This window comes from Perissodus microlepis, chromosome 17 (genome assembly GCF_051167445.1).
Source record: "Perissodus microlepis isolate ML-2025 ecotype Zambia chromosome 17, ASM5116744v1, whole genome shotgun sequence".
Taxonomy (NCBI): Eukaryota; Metazoa; Chordata; class Actinopteri; order Cichliformes; family Cichlidae; genus Perissodus; species Perissodus microlepis.
Window position 1 is genome coordinate 13,377,649 of NC_140477.1, and position 16,109 is coordinate 13,393,757.

The window sequence follows — 16,109 nt, forward strand, 5'->3', positions numbered from 1 at the left end:
TGCATTAAACTGCATCTCCGAGTGAAGATTTTATGTTGGTAAAAATTGAATCATAAACCTGGACTATCTGTGACAACACATAAACCCAAATGTCAAACCTTCTTATCGTTCCCCTTTACTAATATTTACAGAAAGAGAGAATTCCACATTCAGTAGCTCCTTGGTTTTTTTTTGTTACTGCAGATATCGGACCAGAAATCTCTACACCGAAATGAAGAAAGAAAAAGACAAAGCAATGTTATGATTTAACAGTAAAAAAAATGTACCTCCCTCCAGTTAGTTTTCTCAGCACATATTGCACAGTAATGAGAAGAAATGCCTGATGGGCCTTCTTTACAGTATGGCCTCTGAATCAACTTCAGCCTTGTTCTCGAGTAAGAAGCCAAAGGGCTAACAGTAAGCCTGCATGGCTAATGAAGTATGACTTTCCAGGGTTATAATATGTACACTCAATAGGAGATACAAACTCACTCTGTCACCAAGGTGAAAGATGAGGACAAGAACCAGCAAGCATCCAGTTCACAAAGCACCAGCTCAGTCAAATCTATAGATAAAAGAAGTTTGTGGTTCCCTTCTGCAGTAATCTGTATTAATTTTATGGCTCTGCTCTGGGACCTCCGCACTTTTCATAGAACATGCACAGCAAGCCACAGGTGGGAAGAATGTAAGCGACAATATCGGACACAGCATGTTAGGAATGGGGGAGGGAGGGGGGTTGCCAAGTGGCTTGCAGCAACTTTAGGCAGGTTAAAGGAGCCTGAATAGCAGCTGGAAAACTGGATGGGATGAGATCAACTTGTGGGATGGTGGGTGAGAATTAGATGGTGCTTTGCCTGAACCAATGCTATGCTTGAGAATATGTACAGAAATAAAATCTGACTAGATATCTGACTATTGACTGAGGGTGTGCTCAATCATCCAGGTAAGGAAATCCCAGAAATTGCAGCAATTTCCCAATTTGCATATTAATGACTATGAAACAGCCTCTTGTTAGTCAGTGGTACTACTTTCGGCCACTATGTAAATGTATATAAGGCAGGTGAAACCTGCAGTGAGCTGAGACTGAAGAAGTCACTTGGAGTAGTGATGAAACTCTCACTGTGAAAACGTCCAGATGAACAGAATCAAGTTTCTGGAATTGGTTGAGGGAGTTTTACTTCACAAGTGTATTCATACCTGTCTTGTTTGAACATATTTTCATGGGTTCTGCCACAAATGTCTTTAGCGAAGAAAAAAAGAAAGAAAAAGCAATGAATTCAGAACTCTGCTACCTTGACCATTTGCCCGAAGTTTTAAGACGGGAGTCAAATTTATGGTTAAAAAACAAAAACTCAGAGATTCCCTGAAACAGCTGAGCGCTGCTGTTTTTAGCAAATGTTCCTGGATTAAATGGTGAACTCACTGGGCACTATTTTCAGCTGCAAATTGATTTTTGTTGTTTTTCTGTGCTCTAGTGAGTTATGGCCACAGAAATGTAATGTGGAATTGACTCAAAGTGAACTACAGAGCTCATTCTCTTGGGAAAAAGTAAGATATCACCCAGTGGCTAAATTAGGTTTTGGCTTTCCATGTAATCCTTTGTGCTTTCATTAGATTTTATCTTTTAATATGGCTATTTTTAGCACTGTAGACTTACATTGATGAGCTCAATTTCCCAGATCTTTTTGACCAGCTCCATGGAAGTGTAACCATTGACAAGGAAAGATTTGGTGTAGTCCCCGAGCTCCAAAGACTCCAGCCACTCTGCCACTGATGTGGGGTTGTTGCCATCATATCCGATAGGTCTCACCTTAAGTACACAGAGCAGAAAAAAGGGATTACGGAAGAAGTTTATCTTTGGAGCGCACTTTTTATTACTTTTCTGTAGTTCTGTTTGTTCTCGCTGCATGCTCTTGTACATAACACGAGGCTGTGAGCACAGCGGATTATCTTTCTTCTCATTTTCCACATTTTAGACCTGGAGTTTTACTGCATAAAAACAGCTGCTATCTGAAGCAAGATCTGGTGCGAATGCTTACTGCCTACATACCTATTACTAATTTCCATTTTATTCCTGTGCAATGCTTTATTTTCAAGATGCATTCCATATTAAAGGCTTTCTTCAGTCGAAAGGAAACAGGTGAGGAAGCTAAACGAGTACAGGAAAAGGAAACACGAGCACAACTGTTGAGAAGGTTCGTAAAAAAGACACCAAAAGCAGACTCATTGCTTGCACTGAGACACTTTGAGTGTAGCAGATAATACATAATTCATTCACTTTTCTTTTGACAGTCAAAAGCGCTTCAGAGAGCTTATGTTGCTTCAAGCAAGCGTTCTGCAACCTCCACCTTAAGTTAAGCATGTGTTCGCCTACATGTGTCTGCACAAGTGTGTGCGTCTTTTTGTGAGAGGGCAGACAAAAGTTAAAAGGTTCCATCTCTTACAGTGTTTTGAAAAGTTTATTGGGGATGAGAGGAGGAAAACGCTGACCGGAGATCATAGTTTTCTTTGGAGTCTCTATGAAGCATGCTTATCTCCGAGCTCAGACTCTCCCCTTTCTCTTAGCTCGCTGTTGCAGACTCCTTTCTTCTGCTCTCACTGTGTGCAGCTGGGCACTTTTGATCTTACTTTGACTCTTGCACACTCACACAAAAGTATTTGACCTTGCTAACATATAGCAGCAGCCTTTTTTTAAAAGAAAAAAATAGACTTCCGGTCTCTTTTCAGCAGCAAATGTCGGCTCAAAGCATGTCGATATGTTTTTATTGAGTGCATTTTGCAGATGCGAGAAGATATGGATTTAGCAGTTTCTCGCATCATTTAATTTTATGTGCTTTCAAAGCTGTGATAATGTGGCTTGGTGCACCTTTCTCTGCATGCTTCTTGTTCAAGTGTTGAGCAGAACATGCAGAGAGATACCCAGCCACCCACAGAGAGTTATATCACACGGAAACAGATGTAGCAGAAGATTTGCTGAATTTTATATGAAACAAAAAGGACTGAGTACAGACCGGCTCAAGATTCTCTCCTTCAATTGGTCATGAATTTATATAACTTCATTGAGATGGATGCTGCAATAAACCCAGTCCAGACTGACTAAATTATCCACTTTGTAGACTCTGTGGTATTCTTGTGTGATAGTGTTACTATTTGCAGCGCTGACCCTGGGCAAGAGCCGTATGGCCTGCAGGAGACGTTGTCTGTGGGCCGAGTTAAGGATTCCAATTTCCAGCAGGTCTTGGTCCTCCACCACATTGCTGCCCTGTAAAACACCAAATAACACACAGGGTTTCAAAACAGGTTACAGCACAAACCAACAAGGCTCCACTACAGATAACTCCTTTGAAAAATAACAACAGAAGAGCCACATCTCAAATTTCTTTTCAGTGTGAAACGCTTCACTTCTGGTACTTATAGCCTGACCCCGTTTAGCACTGCTTCTGATAAAAGTTTGCACTATCAGCAGCTTTCGTGTACAGCGCATTGGCAATGCACCACAACTCATTATTCTAACATAAATACAGACATACATCTAGACATTACGCGATGGAGCTGCATGCAAGAACACAAAGGTCCACATCTTTCAGATCTGACATTAGGTGGTCTTTACGCTGCCGGCTTCCAAGTGCAAAGTCTGTGTAATGTCTATTTGAGGATAGTCCATGTAATTGTCCTGTAAATACCCAGCAAGCTGGCCAGACAAGTCCCTGCCTTCCTCCATCCTTTACCCAAGCACATTTAGCATTTCCGCTAGTAAGAACGCATCTGCTTTTATGCGTTACATGTGGAGGGAGCAATTCATCTTTAATATTGTCCAGTGTTGATGTTCGAAAAATGTCTGTGCAAGTTTAAGCTGCAACTCAGGTAGACTCTAAATCCCTGCTCTGTTTAGTTTCAGATATCTGGATTTTCCTCCGCTTTCTATGGGAGCTTGTTGCCAGGCAGAGCCAAGTTGAAATTTCAAGTTATTATTTCAGAATTCTGAAGTTTTCTTCTCATTTATGAGTTACTTTTGAAGTTTGATGTACCAAGTCAAAACGTTGAGATAATTAACTTGACATTTTGAGATAATAACACCCAAATTTTACGGATGATATTTTTCCCCCAGCGGTGGGAGTAAAAAATAAACGTGCTACCTCGTTGCAGTTTTCTCCTCATTTCATTAAGTAATAAAATCCTATTTGCAAACTCATCAAGTTTTCTTAAGTTTTGTAACTCTCTGACACAGAGTGTGCATTTGGTTTAATAAGGTGGGGTAATGATGGTAAAATCCGAGTTTAAAAATCTCAGTATCATCTTATTTATAGCAGATATTATGAGTTAGAATGTTTGAGAACATCCAAGTCCACAGGTACGTCTCTCTTTGAATCATCACACCTCTTAGATTTGCAGTCTTATATCAACACTTCTATCTTGCTCCCTCTTCTTTTCTACATTGATATGAGAATGTTTTAACTACAGATCTGTAACAAGATAGCCATATGAAGCTAATGTGTAGATTTATATTATCTGGAATATTAATACCACATTATTAAGAATGCCACATGTAGCTGCTGTAGTTTACCTTTGAAAACTGTTTTTAGACCATAACATTAATAAATCGAGTTTATTCCTCAGATAATATTGCATTAAGATTTCATTAGCTGTGAGGAAAAAATATCATAGGAAACACAACAAAGAAAAAGAGATTTTCCACAACCAACAGAGAGTGGCAGACAGCAGTACGATGGTCTTTTTTTAAGACTAACAAGAGCCTATATGGGTATCATACAGCCTCACCTTTAATTAATCCAATGGGAAGCCATAAGAGAGCTATCAGTCATTCTCCCGCAAGAGAGACAGAGAGGGAGTCTTCATGCAGACAGATAATTACAGGAAAGAAGTGATGCGGTGTGCAGGCAGACAGCTGTAGCACCGAGAAGCAGCGACTCAGCCAGAAATATGGTCAGAAATACAGATTGTGACAGAAGTGAAAAGTAAAGAAAGGTAATCATCAAAATGATGGCAAAGAAAATGGGAGAGGAGAGGGACTGTGTACGCAGCCTGCAGGCAGTCTCAGGGCCATCCATACACTCCCAGCACACACGGACAGCGCGCACTGGTACTGAAGGATTACACTTGTCATTCCCTCCACATCTCCTTTCTGTCAAACTAATAAGAGCTAACTAATAACACAGAAGATAAGAAGGAAAGAAAGAACACAGGCAGATACCAGATAGCTGCTGTTTTCCTCCATCTTATTTCATTTCTGCGTAGAGATCGATGCTGGGAACACTCTGCCCTCGAAAAGGACATTTTGCTCCCTGGCTATGACATTTTCATTCTAGGTATGCCATTGCTGCAGTTTAGTTTTCACTGCAGCTTCCTGAAGAGTTTCTGCAGTCATGCATGAAACATGCTGCGCTTTATGGCTCTCTCACGCAGATTCCTACGCCATTCTGCGTCCAGCTGTGTATCTGCTAATTGCATCTGCTTGTATTTGCATTTAAGAAGGAGGTAGCGTTCTGCATGCTGAATTTTAAATGGCTTCCCAGGAAAAGCGCTGCACGGTGACTACTGCAGCGCTCAGGTCTGTATATGCTAAAGTGAATTTGACTCCGTGTTAGACATGTACGCTCAGCGTAATGGCTTTGAACAGGTGCAGTGTAAAAAAAAAAAAAAAACTGGCAAGGAAGGAAATATCAAATATGAAAGAAAACGAGGAAGCAGTGCTGGAGTTAGAACTAAAAGATCAATGTGTGTGTTTTAAGAGATTTGAATCTTTTGGTGCAGCAGCTGAGCTTCTGTTGTGAACTTGTATAATGCATATCAGGGGCTTTGGTGAGTTAAATAACAGGTGGGTGCCATTTTGCAAGTAGCATTAAAAGACACTCTGGAGTTGGCTGTTTCCACCTCTACGATTGCTAAGCAGGAACACGTCCCGAACACCAGCTCCAGGCTTCAAGAAGCAATTCTAAAAGGTAATGAGCAAACTTTTACAGAGTCTCTTGAGCAATTTCAAAGCTAGATTGTGCTTGGACAAAAGTACTGAGTTGCACCTCTTAACCTTCCAATACACCCGCTAGCCAGGCAGTCTGCTTCTACCAGCATTTGTGAAAGATTATGTCGTTCTAAAGAGCTCGCTGAATTGGAGCATGGTGCTGTAATAGGATGACACCATTGTAACAAGTCACTTTGTGAAATGTCTTCCCCTCTAGATATTCAACAATCAACTCTAAGTGGTATTATTATCGTAAAGTGGAAGCGCTTTTAGCTGAGCCACAGAGCAGCAGACCATGGTAAGCTACAGAGCAAAGAGAACTATGCACCAGCAGCTTCGTGGCATAGAGGTCCATGACTGAGGAGCTCCTCTAGGTGTGGCTGGCATAATTGCACTAAACAGCAATGCGATGCATGTTTTAATAATAAAATATGAAGTCATCATGTTTTGTTTTTGCCTCAATAAAATGAAATCTCTATCCATTTTGTTTACACCACAGTCTAAAAAACAACTGCAGAGCAGATCATATAAAAACAGATAATATAATATCTTATATGATGTCGTTGGCAGACTTTAAAGGTGTGTACCTGTGAGGTAGATTGGTCCATTTTGAAAAATTGGATGAATTTAGGACCTTACAAAGAACAGTAGTTTTATTACAGTATTATTGTATGAGAATTCATTTAAAGCTTTTGAAATTAAGAGTGGGATTTTGCCATTTTATCCCCAATAAATCCAGTACTGAATTCCCGTTTGTAATCTGATTACTTCTAGATCTCTGAGTGAGCCTACTTCTGCTTTGTGTTCAACCTTTGAAAGATCCAGATGAAATATGCAGGTTGCAAAGACATATCTCCTGAAAATGACATAATGCGATCAGATGAAAAACTAAATAAATGCCCATGAAAAGTGATCGGTGTGACTGGTCCACCTGCCTGTCACTGTACCGGGCTGTGAAAACTAATGCAGCAGATGATTGGGCTCATTCTGTGGCTAAACCTTAGCTTCCACAATGTCTTCACCTACTTGTACACTGGGACCTCTGTGGGAAGAAGAAGAGTGCAGTTCATAGATCAGCTCCCAGGCTGATTAATAGAGCACAGAGAGGAGTTGGCGTTGGAGCCACAATGCTACAACTTCACAGCAGAGTAGATTGGGGGGGGTTTAAAGAAGCATGACTAATTGCTCCCTGTTGGGCTCTTGATGGAGAGAGCTGGGGTTCCTTAATGTTGTTCTTTCTCTCTCCAAACCTATTTTGTCCTGTTTCTCTTTGTCTGAACATTATGTTTGCCCTACAGTATGGCTACCACTTCCAAGTGTGCGTGATCGATCATGGGATCAGTTATCACATGAATAGATGAACACAACAGCCAGCAGAAATAAGTGAAAGCAACTAATGACGGTGTTGTGCTTTTCCTCCTCCTGCTTCTACTGTTTATCTTGTATTCTGGAGGTAAACATGAGCTCTGGTATGGACTGGAATGAGCTCTAACAATCCATTACGGAGGTTTTTAGCATCCACAGAGTTGATACAATTGCCATAGCCCGCAGTTATTTTGTGATACTTAGACCACGCCGCTTAACAACTGTGCCAGAGAGGGCAAAATCTCTAAATGCAGAAATTAAAATTCATGTGCAGTAGCAGGGGGTTGAGGCTGAGATTAGAGATGGAGCAAAAAACGATAGTAGTGACGACCATTATCGGCTCCAGCAGGCCCGGGTGTGTGCTACAAATCATGCTCGACCTACTGTGTCTCTTTGCTCTCTCTCTCTGTTCTTTCCATGCCTGTGTTCATCCCTCTGATCTTCTCTCTTTGCGATTCTCCGCCGCTTATTTCAGAAGCGTTCCTCTTTCCTCATTATTTTGTTGCCTCTCTCACTTACTAACTATTCAAACCCTCTCTTCTCTGTCCTCACTTGCACTTTTAGTCTGTAATTCATATTCCTTTTGGTTTCTTTACAAAAGTTGTTGCTCTTAGATTTATCGCCTTCTCCCGTGTGAAGAGGCAGTGACTTAAGTTTCTACAACTTTGCGGCAGTTTGAAGAATTTCGGTTCCAGAATAAATCCCTTCATAAGCTGTATTAAATGTAACCACCTTATGAAATATGAATACTGAGATTGTGTTATTTCTAATGCTGTTGTTTCCTAACTTCACTATCAGGAGAAGCTCAGGGTCAAATTAATTCCGCTAGCTTTGCATGCTTTTTTTTTTTTCTAATTCAGCTGCTGTTTCTTTATTATACATAATGCTTTACCTCTCCATTTCTTTCACTGCGACCTCATTCTTCTGCAGCTCTGGAGTCTTTTATCCTTCTTTTATTTCACTGTGTTGAATGAAACTAAATAAAAAGCATCATGATTAAGGTTTCACTGCACATGGCATTCTTTTGTATTAGTGTGTGTATCTCAGTGCCTCTACAGTCCACTGATAACCAGTTTATGTGGCACTTAGTAGGAATTCTCTACTATTTTCTATCACAACTGTGCTTTAAAAAAAAATCAGCTTTCTTCACTATCCTCTATTCATTCGGATATTCTCAGCATATATATGTGCTGGCATGCAGTGTGTGTGTGTGTGGGTTTGATTGTAATGAGTATTAGCTGGGACAATGTGACTGCAGTTAGAGGGCTAAACAAGAAGAATGGGCTTCTCGCTCCAGTGATCCCATAAATATGACGTAGCTTTGCTTTCAATTCTCCTCTCACTAGATGTATTTGCATCTTAGAAAACATATGAAAGGCTGCTGCTCGCCATGATGAACAACTAGGGAGCGGCAATATCACAGACTCTCCAGTGCCCTTCAGTTTTATGAAGCATTTTATCGTCCTTTGTCTCCTTGTTTTAGTTTCACAGCACACATCTTGACCATTTAGGTTCCCTGCACTCATCGGTATAACTTCCAGACCCGGGAGGCGGCTATTTTTTGTGAGAAAGCCCAGAAACACCCGCTGTACATTACCTGCCTAGCGGCAAAAAAGCAACTGGATAATGTATGCAGATGAGCACCTAAAAAAAACTTTTTTAAAAAAGGGTAGGAGGAAAAAAAAAAAAAAGATCAGAGGAGGTAAACAGAGAGTGACTACATACATTTGCCAGGTGGCCACTATCTGAAAATCTATTCAAATATATGCTCTTGTTACACCCTGTCTGCCGCCTGTACCAGGGTCCAGTATCTGTTATGAAAAATGCAACCAGCACTATTTTTTGAAGTGTAGCACATTCATGGAAGAGGCCACCGCATGCTGCTAGGACTACAGCAGATGCAGCATGTGTTGTGCTTAGTTTCTGTCGCATGAAATTTGGTACAGTTCCAGCTGAGAATTTTTTAGCACAAGGTTTAATAAATGGTTCATTGTTGTAAGGACATTATTTACTCTCTATTTGACCGTTTTGTCATTGCTTTCCAACATTCTTTCAAAACTCCCTCTGGATGTGATCCTTCCCTCTGTGATCATGTTACTGTACTCTTGCATTACAGGAGTCCTTTAATTTTCTAAATGATCGAGAGTTAGAAAGAAAGAAATGGTGCAATTGCCCCAAAAATAAAAAGGACAAAAACACCAGAGTAATCTGCAACTTTTCAAAAGAGATGATATGCAAGAAAGGACATGAATGTAAGCGTAAAGGAAGAAAACTATGCAGGTTGCAAGCACTATGAAACCTCTGCAAAGCTCCTGCTATTGCAACTCGCTAACATAAGAGATTTTTCGCATTAACAAACTAGAGATGAACAGTCTTGTAGCATCATTTGTTGCATCATATGAAGTGAGCTTTGGGGTGTGTTTTCCTGACAACTTTACTGTTTGCTCTAATCCTTCAATAATGAAACAAAGGTTTAGGGTATGTCCTTTAAATTAGAATGGGAATTTGTACTGATACGTGGACATATATACAGTAAGGCTTATTGTTTATTAAGCTGCAGAATACCACAAAGGTAGTGTCAAGTATACAGGAATTAAAAAAGTAATGCATCGTTTTAACTTTAGCGTAAGAGGTTAAGCTACCAACAAATATCTTAATGAAGAATCGCTTAGTAGCTCATTCAGCAAGTCAAAGTGCAAGACAAGACATGAGGGCCTGTTTGGATCCAAACAGAAACAGCTAACGTGAGTCAGCCTCTGTCTGTCTGTGTCCGTGCTCTTGCATGTCTCTCTGTCTTTAAGTTTTCCATACATGAACGGTCACTGAAGTGGATGTGATTAGCCTCTATCCAGTGTCCTTCGTATAAAATTCTGTGTCCATAACGACCGTTCTACTCCTCGCCATTTGTCCATCAATCCGGCAGCACTCGTCCTCTCCTGGGTGGTTAAGGTGCCCGGACACACCCACACTTATGACTCCTATTAGCAGTAAATGATAATGGTAGATTGGAAGGCCCATACTTAAACAGTATTCATGTCTATATAGATGTATATATTCTTGCACGCCACATGGGGCCTTTCACAGTTATGCACTGACGCAGATCAAACTCGAGGGCAAATTAATTTGCAAACCAATCAGCTGTACAAATGAACTGGCCTTGAAACGGGAAGGGAAAAAAAAGCTTTTATTTTGTAATAAGCAGAGTCGTGGTTTGAATCATCCACACCACTCGATTTCCCATACTGAGTGAAATGAATGTGGCACAAAGCTCTCGTTCAAGAACCCAGTCAACAATAAAAAAGAGCTGCTCTCGCCCAACAAAATGCCTGTAGCCTGTGCCTAAATCGCATTAATATCAATTTGTGGTGGACACTGATTTTTTTCCCCTCTAGGTTGAAAAATATTAGCAGCCTTCTTGTTTAGTCAAGACTGTTAAAAAGCATAAAAGGAGTTACAAACTCTACTCAGCATGGGGGACACCAGCGAAACTTTAACACCCGGAGAAAAGCACCACTTAGAAAAAGAGACTTTGAAGTTACTCTGATGTTTGCAAGGCAGCTTCATCTTAGCTCTTTTCAATATTAATTGTATCTAAAGGCGTTTCAGAGGAGACGGTTGAGCTATTGAGAATACGTTTTTAAAGAGGGGTGATGGGATGGAGGGAGTAAAGGAAAACAGATAATCCCAGAGTCTCTCAGAAACAATGTTAGTGACAATAAACTAGGTCCACATGAGAGTAATCCAGATACATAAATGGTGGTGCACAGCCACGGGCTTAAAAAATACATGTGAGTTCAAAAAAACAAAACAAAAAGCTGTGAACAGCCTATGTGTGACGTTAACAGTTGCCTGGACACTAACAGCTGCTGCAGTGACTCCTACCTTCTGCTCATTAACTTACCAAAGGAGGATGTAAACAGAAAAATAATGTAATGTTCTGCAGACACCCATGAAACTCGATTCATTATGAGAAAATGGATTTATATAAATTTCCAATTAAAATTAGAAGTTGTGCTGAAACTCCAGATGGCAGGTTGGTTTTAGATAAATATCTTATTAAAAGATAGTTTGAGATAATGCTTCTGAATGAATCTGTATGCCAATAAAAAAATTCAAGTATGCTTTATATGTTGAGCTTTATTAGGAAATATCTGCTATCTTGCCATCATCACTGCATTGATGCATCCCCTAAGTACACAAGGCAAGAATGGTACCGTTTCAGCCACCCTGACACAGTAACCATGAAGGTGCTCCAGGTTTTAACTTGCAACTTGGGCTGACTTTCGAGAATGGCTAACTCGATCAAACTAAGACCAAGAAGTTCTCTAAAACCGCATGTGCTCTCAACAGTTACCAGCTTAAGAAAATCAGGAATTTCTGTCTTTCTCCATCCCGATATTGTACTTCATTCTCAGAGCATAGGCTTACTCATGGTTTTTAGGAAGTCCAAGCCTTCAGTTATCTGGCTCCCGTCCAGTGGGTTCAGGAGATGAGCACCATTTCTACTTGTGTTGCTGAAAACTTTACTTTTTGATCAATCTTATACTTAAGGATGCTCTGTCGACCCTCAACCATGCCTTAGATATGTTGCTATGTATTAAGTCTGCTAGGGGACCTCCAATTACAGACTTTTTTCACTCGGCATGGGTTTATATGTCTATCACTTTGATTATGCCTCCTTTCTCCTGCATTTTCAAAAGAGGAGCATAGAAAGACTACAAACAACTTAGGCCTCATAGCTAAACTGGTCACAGCAGATGACTGCCCCTCTTTTAGACTCGTTCTGCAAAAGGTCTCTTCCTGCTAAAATGAAGTTCTTCCTCCCTGCTTATAGAGCACCCGATTTTTGAGGGTCTCTTTCTAACATTGTTGAGTCTTTACCTCACAGTGCAACATACATTGAGCTAACTGTTGTTGTGAACTAGTGCTATACAAATAAAACTGACTCAGAAAAAAGGGGAAACTTATGCTCTCTCTAATGGGTAGAATTGTACATTTTCAAGACAGTGCGCTGCAATTATCACCATGTTTAATTCTTTATCTTAGACGGCCCAGATACACCTACTGCTTCTTCAAAACCATTTCATCTGTATTAAATACTTTAACCACAAGATAAACTGTGACCACGTGTGGGAGAAACACACAACAGAGAGATGGTGTGATTTCATCCTGTTGCCAGGGTAACTAAAGGAACAGATGCAGGTCACACTGAGTGTAGGACCAGAACGCTCACACAGGCTTACATGCATCCATAAATACTTATGGTGATCCATGCATACCCTGGCGGTTGACCTGATGTCAGAAACATCAACATTTATCTGTATTCTCTCTTCTGGATGTCAAGAAGTCGGGAGAAAATAAGAGGCTGTAAGTCAACCAGAATTAGAGAACTGGATAAACCCTCGAACCCCTTTATATCTGCCATTTTTGAGATATCGCCCCCCCTTCAGTTGGAGATTATTAGTAATAATAATCTCCAACTGAAGAGGAAGTCATCCAGTCAGCATCTCTCTGCTTTGTCTCCCATCTTTCTGCTTCTGCTGCAGTTTTTCTTGATCGAGCGTCATCGCTTCTCTACTGCTTTCTCTCCTTGTTTTCATTTCCCACTTTCCTGCTCATCCCTCCCTCTTCCGTGGATATCTTTCCCACTAACACACACATGCAACATCAAAAGAATGTCCAAAATGACCTAGCGAGTTTCTCTTCCTACGTCACTGATTAAGAAGGGATTGCATAAACTAGAGGAGACTATCAGTTTGGATCCCGATCCGCAGGCTACAGGTGGTTGTGTGCACAGTTTTTCCTCTGTGTGCAAGCGGATGCGTGCAAAAACCGTAAAACAACTGATTTCAGCATGCATTTTTATTGCAGCATGAGCACGTATGTGTGCAGCATGATGCTGGAGCTGGATTTTTTGCTGTGGCAGAAATGTGGTGTAGGATTTCTGTGCGTAGGAGGACCTCACATGGCATCAGATGGGAGAGGCAGTAATGATGGGAAGGGAAGAATGAAAGAAAGAGAGAGAAGATGATACAAAAAAAAGGGGAAATTCAATGAATTCAAACTAAAAAATCAGAGTGATGGAGGAAACACGCTGGTCATGCAAATCCCTGCACAGAAAACAATGACACGAAGAGCTCGAGGAGCAGAGAAAGCTTGAAGAAGCTTTCTTTTCCCTCAAAACACAATGAAAACACTCACCATAAACTGGACGTTGTCAAATCCATTGGCCAGCAGGTGGTTTTCGTACTGGACCAGGCCGATGGAGTCTAGCCACTGGCCCACAGACTGCAGCGGGCAGCGGGGACCTATAAGGGGGTGGAGGGGCAAACGTTTCAGTAGGGAGTAGCCATCCACGCGGTAGCAGCGGCAGTCTGGCTGAGACAGCTGGCACTGCCACATCATGTTGTGGCGGGCAAAGTGGCTGTCGAAGGAGCCCGCCATGCTTTTGAAGAGTCTTTTGGCAAGGCAGCAAGACAACAAAGATGAAGGGAGGGCAGGTAGAGGGGGGAAAGGGGGGAAGAAAAGGAGGCTAGGCAAGGGGCATGGTGAGTATGAAGGGGGTCAGCATGCAAGGGTGCAAGCAGGTAAAAGTGGAGGTTAAGACGTCCAGACGCTTCTTTCTCTGAATCCAGCTGGAGGAAAGATGGGAAGGGGCTGAGGGCTGAAGTTGTATCCAGAAAAAAGCTTCTGTCATGGAGGTTAAATCCTGCCAGAAATGGGTGATGGATAAGACTGGAGGTATAGATCCGCAAGCAAAATCGACTGTGTGTTTGTCGTGCACAGCACAGCAGCAGCTTCTTTTCAGCTGTTGCGCTCGCTTGGCTGCTCCCCGGAGCTTGTGTGTGTGTGTGCACGCAAATGTGTGTGTGTGTGTGTGTGTGTTTCAGAGAGAGAAAAAGAGAGAGAGCTGCCCGCGTTGTAGATTTCTCTTTATCAAGTACTCCCACTCTCATCTGTATGCTTCTGCAGCCTCCTCTCTCTCCGTCTCTCTCTCTTTTCTGAGCGCACTGCTTTCCTCCTTCGTTCCCTCACTCTCTCAGTCTCGCTCGCTCACTCTCTCTCTCCCTCGCTCACTTTCCCCTGTCTACCTCCAGTCTCCGTCTTCTCTCAGTGTCGATCATCACCCTGCTTTCTCTCTGCTGCTCTACATATATCTTGCTCGCACTGCTGATAATAGTCCTTGCAACATCTTCAGCTCCTTTGTCTGCGAGCTGAGCTGCCGACTGCTCATACCAGCACCATGCTGACTGTATCCATGTGGCCATAAATATACACACACGTCTGTGTGTGTGTGTGTGTGTGTGTGTGCGCGCGGTGCTTTGTATATGTTGTTGGTGGGAAGAACTGGTGTGGCATAAACTAGATTTCTCTCTGTGGTAACCATGGATAAAAGCAGCTTTGCATTCACAGATGAAAAGAGAGAGAGAGAGGATCAGGAGGTGGAGGATGGGGGACTTAATACAGGGAAAGGGGGATGAATGCAGTAAATAGAGATGACTAGTGGAGACTTCAAGGTATGCAGGTGAGGAAACTGGCAAAAACAGTGCTTTTCTGTGCAGAAAAAAAGTTCAATTTTTCCCGTAAGAACCACACAAGATCACTTACAAAACCACCCACATGCTAATCAGATAAATTCTTAAATTAACAACGGCAGTCTTAATTTCATAGTTTTGGCCACCATTTCTATCAACAATATAAAAAAGCTTCTTAGCTGAAAATAAAACAGGAAATCAATTATTCAAATTTTAGTATTTCCTTGCAACTCCACCTCTATCTAATATTCTATATACAACCTATATAGATTTTACAAATCCAAAAAGATAATAATAATTTTTTTTTAAAAATGCAAGTTTAACATTACTATTTTAAGTGACTTCTTATCTGAACTGCTGTGCTGTCGCTTTCCCCCCATTATTTCAAAATTTACCACATGTGGGGTCTCTCTTTTGTTTCCTATAATGGGTCTAGCTGACAGGGTCAATGCCTCAGTTCAAGTTATGTCGGACCCAGTAAGAGCTGAGCTCCTATAAGATCTGTGGCACTTGCTAATTCATCATTAACACCCATTATTTCAATTACAAATAATGTGTTTTTAATGCGATCAATAAGCTTAAAGAAACCTTTTTCTAAAAGATCTATGCACAGTATAATGTTGTGTGAATGGCACTTTACCACCAGGGGGTACAGCACATTATTTTGCAAACATTTCCTGTTAAAAGCACACACAATATAGACCATATATCCATGATGGGTGTAGCCACCCTTTGGTTTTTGAAGCACTAACTTAAAGCATACACATTTTGTGTTTTTTTGGAACCCAAAACTGTTCTAAGTAACTGTTAACAAGCTTTGTTAGCAATCTGCAGTGATTCACTGTAGATGGGCAACACAAATACACATACCTGCTAATTAGTGCTTAATAGCATATTAGCAAAACACTGGAAATTTGCTGGCAAAAACTGAGGCAAAGACCTATCCAGCAGGCTGTGAGTATATTTTTACCACAGCAACAGAGAAAGCACCAGAGCATGATGGTAAAGTGCAAACTCCATACTGCATTGTAACGTTGACACAAAGCTAGCAAAGAACTGATTGTATGCTGAACCCAGTCCGGCAGCCAGAGCCTGAACTTCAAGAGGCACTCTTCAAAGCAGCATTGCTTTGTGTTGTTGGCTTTCTGTTCAAAAGAAAGATTGTGTGTCCTTATTACTGTAGGGTAGGGATTTGTGTCGGTGTATGGGACTATGGAAATGCATTAGAGGGTATATTAAAGAATAACACA

The 16,109-nt window shown here is 41.2% G+C and overlaps 1 protein-coding gene across 6 annotated transcripts in view; it reads right to left on the reverse strand.

Annotated features, from left to right (window-relative positions):
- anks1b (ankyrin repeat and sterile alpha motif domain containing 1B) overlaps window positions 1-16,109 on the reverse strand; it is a 278,541-nt gene that overhangs the window by 46,172 nt on the left and 216,260 nt on the right. For all 6 annotated transcript variants that reach the window (XM_084911141.1, XM_084911142.1, XM_084911145.1 and 3 more), the window contains 3 exons: window positions 13,526-13,632; window positions 3,143-3,241; window positions 1,637-1,789 (listed from right to left, as the gene is read on the reverse strand). In XM_084911141.1, coding sequence (XP_084767267.1) covers window positions 1,637-1,789; window positions 3,143-3,241; window positions 13,526-13,632 — 359 coding nt within the window. The remainder of the gene's footprint in view (window positions 1-1,636; window positions 1,790-3,142; window positions 3,242-13,525; window positions 13,633-16,109) is intronic.